The sequence below is a fragment of the Vollenhovia emeryi genome, unplaced genomic scaffold, assembly GCF_000949405.1.
Source record: "Vollenhovia emeryi isolate VEMERY1.0 unplaced genomic scaffold, V.emery_V1.0 DF939754.1, whole genome shotgun sequence".
NCBI classification, from domain to species: Eukaryota; Metazoa; Arthropoda; class Insecta; order Hymenoptera; family Formicidae; genus Vollenhovia; species Vollenhovia emeryi.
Window position 1 is genome coordinate 12,426 of NW_011966612.1, and position 8,475 is coordinate 20,900.

An 8,475-nucleotide genomic window follows, 5' to 3' on the forward strand; every position below is an offset into this window, starting at 1 on the left:
CGATACCGCGGGCACCTGCGCCCGGTCTGGAAAATATCGCTGCCGGCGTTGTCGCGTGTCGTCGCGCGATTGGCCGCGGGGCACGCGCCTCGCGTGAGCAGCCGCGGGGGGGGGGCCGAACTATCGATCCGCGATCGCGGAAAATTCGGAAGCAGCCTGTTGCCGACATTGTACGAGTGAGGACCCCGGTCTGCCGCTGCCGTCGCTCTACCGCCGATTTGCGAGTGTCCGAGGGTCAGGACGAGCCGTTGCCGCCTGACGAACCCGGGAGAGCCGAGGGTGCCGGTGAGATTGTCCTCCGTCCGTTTCGCCCCGTGCGATTGCGTCCGGGCCCGGGTTGTTCTGTCGTCGCCGGGAAATTTTCGCGCTTGGTGTCGCCCGAGCTACGGCCCGTCGGCTTTAGATTTTCGTTGTGTGCCCCGGTAGCGGCGACAAGCAGCCGCGGTTCCCCGGAGCCTGCAGGGCACAGGTCTCATCTGTGCGTGTGTGAGCGAGTGAGCGCGTGTGATTCGAGTCTCGCGATCGCGTGAATTCTTGTCCGCCGATCTGGAGATTCGCGGCGCGAGGGTTGCGTTGCGCGAGATCACGCGGGATACGCACGCCGCGGAAGTGTCGCGTGCATGCGTGGCGCGAGGGTACGTCGCCGTAGAGCCGCGGCGATCGAAAGAGTGCGAACGGCTGGGTGAGTGTTTGCGATCCCCCGTGCCGCTTCCGCCGGTATCGGTGGCGGGTTTCATGAGGACGGTGCGTCCTGAACGGGATCCCCTGCCGACCGGCGCGGCCGGCGCGGCCGGGAGCGAGCGAAGGGCTCGCCGTAGTTAGCCGTCGGGGACTGCCCGACGGAAGATTGCACGTCGTTGTAAGACGGGCCGATCCGTCGGCCCGAGTACCCAGTCTCGCGGGCGAAGCGCCCCGGCCGAGTGTTGCGTGTGCGACGGTATTCGTACCGTTCGCGAGGAAATTACTGTCGAGTGCGTCCGTGTCGTCCGAGTAGGGTTTATCGCGTACGGATAATTCCTGCCGTTGAGTTCGCGCCGGATTGTTCCGTGTCGCAGAGAGTATCGCGGCGAGTTGTCTCCCCCGATCCCGGGGCTGGTATTATATTCGCTTGCGACGCCGCCCGTTATAGCGGCCACTCAACCGGCTTGTTAACGCCGCTTTATATTAAACCCGATTTTATTTATCTTATTTTCTTTGAGTTTCTTTTCGTGTACGTCTCCCTTCGTGTGTCTCGTCCGCCGTAAGAATTAAGTGCGTCCCGTAGCCTCTGGAATCGTTTGGTGTCAACCACCGCCCAGCCCCTCTACCGTTAGGCGAGCTAGCCTGCCCGTGACGAAGGCCGATACCTATCGTTCGCGCGATTTCGCGGATATCGTAACGTGACGCGTGAAAGACCGCGTCTGGCGCCCAAGCTTCGTCTTTCGCGTCGAACCTTCGGCTTTCGGCATGGTACGCGCGGAGCTACCGAGATCCTGTTCCTTTCCGGCGCGTTATCATTTTCCCCCCCTTGGTTTTTGACGACGACTCGATCCGTCCGCATCCCGCGCTTCTCACGCCCGGCGACCGCACTCCCCGTCGTCGGCGCGCACCTTCGACCGAGACCCACGCACGACAGCGAGAGCGGGACGGCAACACCCGTCCGTCCACGTATCACGGGAGGACGGAAGAAATTTAAAGAAAACAGAATAAGCGTCGCAATTTTTAGAAATCTTTTAGACATCTCTTAGACATTTTCTAGAAATATCTTGAAGATATCTTCAATAAGATATCTTTTAGATGTTTACACAAGACCTTAGTGTTATATGGGGAGGGCGGCTGGTCGAGCGACGAGTCGCGACAATCGAAGAAGATGATCGCGCGGGAAAGTGGGAGGCATTCATGCAATTGTTTGCGACGTGGACAATATATTTTTACACGGTTGAGTCTAACAAAGACACCATGACATTACATAAAGAAAAAAGAAAAAAGAAAAAATAATGTGGGCTTCACCTTTTAAGTGTGATGACAGTGTCAACCCTGGTTAAACAGAGAGACCTTTTTTCAGTTCTTTTGCCAGCTTTGCCAAGTTTTACCAAACATTCATGAATTTTTATCTTTGAAACGATGCGTTATATCGAAAAATCGCAAGAGAGTATTTTTGTTTTAGATTTGACGCAGAATACAACCATATTTTTTCGATACAAATTTTCACGTTTTAATATTTCATCCGCCATATTGGATTTGCCATTTCGAATTTTCCGAAAATTCAACATACCTTGTAAAAGTAAATGATGTGAGGTATACTTTAGGCATGAATAATTTTTTTCACTTTTTATATAATTTTTATCTTCAATACATTTAATTATTTTCCTACTTTTCCTCATTCTCATCGCCATATTTAACCGCCATATTGATTTTTCGAGAAATGCCACTCAGCAAATACAAGTAAACATATTAAGCTAAATTTTAAGTCCTTATACAAATTTTCAAAGTAAAACCAATTTTGGGGAGGGGGTGGCCCACTTGACAAAGAATGCCCCATATATTTTATATTTATACAATATTGTTGCAATATTTGTAATATGTTGCAATATTGGAATATTTATGTAATATTTTAGAGATATTTTTTACTGTAGGGGATGTAACATTAATGTATATTTTACATATTTCTACATATACGTTATGTAATAACGTGGGAGTATATATTATGTTTATGTAATGCAATAATACGCGTATAAAAAGAAAACATTTTTAAATAGTCATATGTGTGTAATAATATATGTATCAGTAATATGCTATTTGTTATATGTATGAGATATAACATTTTTCTCTTTATGTGCTTCCCTGATAAAAATAAAAATTGGAGCGTAAATCGAACATAAGGGGAGAGTGACACAAGCGTGAACGAAATATGTAGGAAGCGTAATTTGGAACAGCGAAGCGTAAAAAAAACCTCAAACGCTTCTTTTACGCTTCGCTGTTCCAAAGTACGTTTCCTACGCATTTTGTTTACGCTTCTGTCACCCTCCCCTTACGTTCGATTTACGCTCCAAATTCTATTTTCACCAGGGTTTCTGAGTTATGTAACAGTTACGTTATAGTTTGCTGGGATTCATTAATATCTGTCTATACCAAATTTAATGTAATTGTGTTAATTACAAAGTGTCTGTTAATCTCATTTAGAGAAACCGAAGTACACCTTATTATGTACCTTGTACATCTTAGTCGGCTTGGCGCTGACTAGCACGATCATCGAGCTCGTCAGACGACAATACGCCCAATCATGGAAGAGGTTACAACGACTGAGTGGTCCATTGGCTGAGACTCTCAGAAAACTCGGTGAACAAGCGGGCGGTGACATGTCAGCACTACATTCTGATTTACGGTATACATCTCTCCGTCCATTTCTCTATAATTGTTGTGTACTTGGGTGTTTCCTGTGTATACAGGGTGTCTCAGAATTCGCGCATTCGGAATTCATAGCGTGATTATTCGTGCCAAAAAAAGTAACTTTTTCCTCTGGCAAAATTGTGTCTGAACATTACTTTTCAAATAACAGCAACTTTAAGGTAACGAATAAGCGCTTTAGGTAACGCGTGAATCAGGAGCGGCACGCACACGGCGTGCCAGCGCGTTTGAGCGTGTATGCTATTTTACTATTTTGATAAAAGTTTTTATAAAAACTATGCATGATACCTAAGTATCGTTATTTTGAACACATCTTATCTTAATAAGAGGTTATATGTTGCAATTAACATTACCGATTAATATTACCGAAGCAATGATTGAAAGTCAAATAAGATTAGATAAGACGTGAATAATTGTAAACCGAAATTATTGTTCCAAAAAATAAATAAATAAATAAATAATAATAATAAAATTAGCAACATGTCGCAATATTCTCCACTCGTATAATTCATCGTGATAATCACACTTCTTTTCCGTGTAATACAGACACGTAAAACACATGAACGTTTCTGTCATGAACGTGTCTGAACATGACAGAAACGTACACGCTCAAACGCGCTGGCACGCCGTGCGCGTGCCGCTCCTGATTCACGCGTTACCTAAAGCACTTATTTGTTACCTAAAAGTTGCTCTTATTGGAAAAGTAATGTTCAGACACAATTTTGTCACAGGAAAAAGTTATTTTTTTTGGCACGAATAATCACGCTATGAATTCCGAATGCGCGAATTCTAAGACACCCTGTATGTGTGTGTGGGATTAACACGTGAAAAATAAAGGTGTAGATTCTTGTTAGGATCTGAGCCTGAATGGTGTAGTGTAATAGGAAGTAACTGTACCACAGTATAACCAGTATGTGTATGAGTTGTTAATGACTCACTGAAGCTTGTTTAAACGAATAATATTCTTTATTCGTGCCAATAACTCTCGGCTTGTGGTTAGGGTTACATACGTTATGTCACGGACTACTTATATCACCGTGTGTGTCTCTCTGCTGTCTGAGATGCTCACTCTTTGGTGTGTTATCGCTGACACCAGGTGGCGACTCTAGACATTATCATACATCTTTCCCTTTATAGATTAAGTTTATCAGGCTTTTTAATTGACCGACCTGAGCGAGTAACTAATATATTAGACTTACAGACTTTTTCCGGATTTTCTTGCTTAACATTCATACGCTTAGGCGAGGCGTTTACACTTATGTTTGATTTTCCCCTTATATTTACTAACTTAGGTTCACAATCTCTCGACTTAGTATGCTCTCTCTTGTTCCCCACAACATTTTCATTATTCTTGCTAGGATTGACATCACTATGAGAAGAAGACCCAAGTACCTCATCTTGGTTGACACTATCCTCAGATTGATCTTCATAGACATTAGAAGGTAACATCTGAAAAGCATTCTCTGACGGTCTTAAATCAAATCTATCTTCTAATAGTGTTGCCAGTACAATTTTGTACAACATACGACCTGGGTGCAACATTAGTTTTCACAATTTTGCCTGGCTCCCACTTGTTCATTGTATGATTGAATATGGTCACATCTGAGTTGTTATTTAGTGGCTTGAGTTTTTTAGCTGTTTTGTTAAAATTATTTAAATTCGCGTTTCTTTTTTCTTGCAGTTTATTTTTTACGCCTTTGCATAACTCAGGTTGTAAAAGATTCGCAGAAACTGGAACTTTAGTTTTACACACTCTACTGTTTAGTAATTGGGATGGTGAGTAACCCATGTTTTTTAACGGATAGTTTCTGTAATTCATCAAGGCTGTTTCTATGTTCGCTTCTTTGTCTCCTTCGACCACTTTTTTAACAGATTTTTTGAAATTGATACTGCCTTTTCAGCAAGCCCATTAGATCGCGGAAAATTAGGGCTTCTTAGTATAAGATTAAAGTTCCAGTTTTTGGCAAATTCTCGGAACTTTTCGCTATTGTACGGTACATTGTCAGCTACTAACATGTCTGGGCTTCCAAACCTAGAAAATACAGTCTTTAGGCTTTGTATAACAGTCTGTGCGCTTTTATCTTTAATTTGTAGAAGTTCAAGCCAGTTGGAATAGGCGTTAAAGAGAACGACATAACTCTTATCAGCGTATGTGAAAATATCCGATCCTACACGTTCCCAGGGTCTATCCGGAAGAGGGTATGGCAGTAAGGTTTCTTTAGGATTCTTTCGAGCGTGACTCTCACAAACTTTGCAACATTTTATATAATTCTCAATGTCCACTTATTCCAGGCCAATAGAAAATTTTTCTGGCACGTAACTTTGTTTTTTCTATGCCAAGATGGCCCTCGTGTAGCAGTTCAAGCATTTCCTTTCTCAGTATACTAGGCACTACCAGTTTGTGCTCTAAAAACAGCAAGTTGTCACTCATGTATAGCTTATCTTTAAGTTTTACATATACTCTAATGTTTTCCGGTATTTTGTATTTCTGACTAGGCCAACCATTTATCATGCAGTTTGCAACTGAACTGAGTTGAGGATCGCTGCTAGTGGCTTGTTGGAACTGACCCTTGCGCTCATCTGACACGGGCAGACGCTTCACTACACAATGAACAGCAAAATCTATCACAGAATTTGACTTAGCCTGCTTGCTTTAAATATGCTCTGGAGAGTGCGTCTGAAACATACATATATTTTCCTGGCTTATAGCTAACAGTCAAATCATAATTTAGTAACTTTAATCGCATTCTTTGTATTAGCGATATAGCATGCAAGGATTTTCGAAAAATAGACTCTAGTGGTTTATGATCACTCCGCACTTTAATATGATACCCATAAACAAAGTAATGAAACTTTTGTACTGCAAATAGAATCGCTAACATTTCTTTTTCAATTTGAGCATATTGTTGTTCTGTCTTCGACAGACTTCTAGAAGCGAAAGCTATTGGTTTTCCTTCTTGTAGGAGACTCGCGCCTAACCCATCCTTTGATGCATCAGTTTCTATTTCTATCTCCTTTTTTGAGTCGAAAAATGCCAATACAGGCGATGTGGTTAATAGATGTTTGAGCTGTTTGACAGATTCGTGATGCTCAGCCGTCCAGTGCCAGTCCACATCAAGTCGTGTCAGATTGCGCAAAGGTGCAGTAATTTTAGATAAATTAGGAACAAATTTCCCCACAAACTTAACCAGACCTAAAAATCTTAAAACTTCTAGTTTAGACCCCGGGATCGGCATATCTGAAATGGCTTTGATATATTTTCCATTTGTCTGAATCCCCTCTTTGGTAAACATCTGTCCCATAAACTTGAGGCTACTTTGTTTGAATTGTATTTTTGATTTATTGAACTTAATATTGTATTTCAATGCCCTCTCCAAGACACATTGTAAGTTTCTGTCATGTTCACCCTCCGACGATCCCGTTACAATTATGTCATCAAAGTACACTCCTACGCCTTTAATGTCACCTGTTCGCGAATCTCTTTTGGGAGAGCTCGCTGGACCGCTGCGGTTGGAAGCAGGGCTGAGAGGACTTTGCGGCGCGAGACTCGGGGAACGGATGCACGCTTGTGAGGGTAGAAATCACGTGATCGAACACTCTTGGCGTTTTGAGTAAAATGCCGTTGGTCGTTTAATAAATATAAGAAGCTTACAGTTTGAGCAGTCTATGATCTAACGGGGATGAGAAGTCTCTTAATCACTCGCACGGTTCGATTATATTAATCGATGGCCGGCCTCGTGAATGTCGATGCCCGTGAGCCGTGGCCACGCTACGCCGGCGTGCGATGCGTGGAGAGCTTGAGCTGCCGTTGATGCTGTATCTAAATGTCCAGGATGAGTCGCACAACGAAGAGTTCACTTCGTCTTCGCACTGAGTCGATTCTCGGATGAGAAAAGTCCACAAGAGCACTTGAGAATCTTTTGCACTACACGACGCGTGTACTAGGTACGGTAGCCATGAGCCAAAAGCCGGTAACGAACGTGAAGAAGCGCTGTCGCCTCGCGTCGCGATCGGGCATGCGCGCGCAGCGCTCCTGTGGCGCTGCACGATCTGACCCGGCTGATCTGCCATCACGCCGGTGACGAACAGACCGAGATTCATAATTGAATCCGGAACATCACCAAATACTTCATAATTTTTCTTTTGAAATACTTCGGGTGCTGAACATATGCCAAAAGCCAGACGCACAAACTGATACCGACCAAATGGTATTCCAAATGTTAACAGATCAGCACTAGGACTATCCACCTCAACCTGCCAATACCCATCTTTCATGTCAAGTACAGTAAAGTATTGTTTATTGCTCAATCTTCCTGCAATTTCGTCTACTGATGGTATCAGAAAATGCTCCCGCTGTACAGTATCGTTCAGCTCCTTAGGATCTAGACACAACCTTAGATCACCATTTGGTTTTGCAACTATGACTAACGGATGCACCCACTCTGAGGGCTTGTCTACCTTTCGAATGACTCCTTTTTCCTCAAGATCACATAACTTTGTTTTTAAACGATCATGCAATATTTGAGGAACACGCCTGATGGGACTAATACGAGGTTTGGCATTTTCTTTTAAAGTTATGTGATGTTGATTAGGAAACCTCCCCAGCCCATCAAATACTTGTGGATATTTAATCACAACATCATTAACTGATTTAAACATTACTTTTTCAATTGCATCTATTCGCTTAATAAGTTTTAACGTTAAACACTCTTGCAAGCCTAACAAAGGGATTTGATCATCAGCCTTTACAACTACAAAAATAATCCAAGCGCATATATTCTTTACGCAACAGTTGAGTTTGACCAATCCGAGGCTCTTAATTCTAAAATCAGAACTACCATAAGACACTAATGACATACTACCCATACAGCACAGGTAGATTCTGAGTATAGACCACAGACTTCTATATAATACTAGACTGATAACTCCCTAAATTTCGCTTATATAAAATGACTGCGGAAAGCATGTACAAAGGTATCTCATTTTGCGCATGTGCGTATAGTGATATTTCTACCATGCGCGATATAGGTATACAGGGTGTCAGATTCGATATGGACGACCCCAAAGATTATAGTAGATTGGGTTAAA

The 8,475-nt window shown here is 43.1% G+C and overlaps 1 protein-coding gene across 1 annotated transcript; it reads right to left on the minus strand.

Annotated features, from left to right (window-relative positions):
- Positions 1 to 4,403: 4,403 nt before the first annotated feature.
- Positions 4,404 to 8,244, minus strand: LOC105556835. Its single transcript, XM_012003947.1, has 6 exons — positions 7,509 to 8,244; positions 6,200 to 6,853; positions 5,725 to 5,988; positions 5,278 to 5,636; positions 4,557 to 4,836; positions 4,404 to 4,492 (listed from the first exon to the last, which is right to left on the minus strand). The coding sequence occupies exons 1-6, from the start codon at positions 8,242 to 8,244 to the stop codon at positions 4,404 to 4,406; spliced, it is 2,382 nt and encodes a 793-aa protein (XP_011859337.1).
- Between the last annotated feature and the right edge of the window lie 231 nt (positions 8,245 to 8,475).

What these genes read in the sequence shown, in the direction of transcription:
- LOC105556835 (XM_012003947.1), bottom strand. Translation starts at nt 8,244, where the DNA reads ATGTCATTAGTGTCTTATGGTAGTTCTGATTTTAGAATTAAGAGCCTC. An exon ending in GAAAAATTATGAAGTATTTG is followed by an intron (nt 6,854 to 7,508) that starts GTGATGTTCCGG and finishes ATTCGCGAACAG; the next exon opens with GTGACATTAAAGGCGTAGGA. An exon ending in GCTACACGAGGGCCATCTTG is followed by an intron (nt 5,637 to 5,724) that starts GCATAGAAAAAA and finishes AATGTTGCAAAG; the next exon opens with TTTGTGAGAGTCACGCTCGA.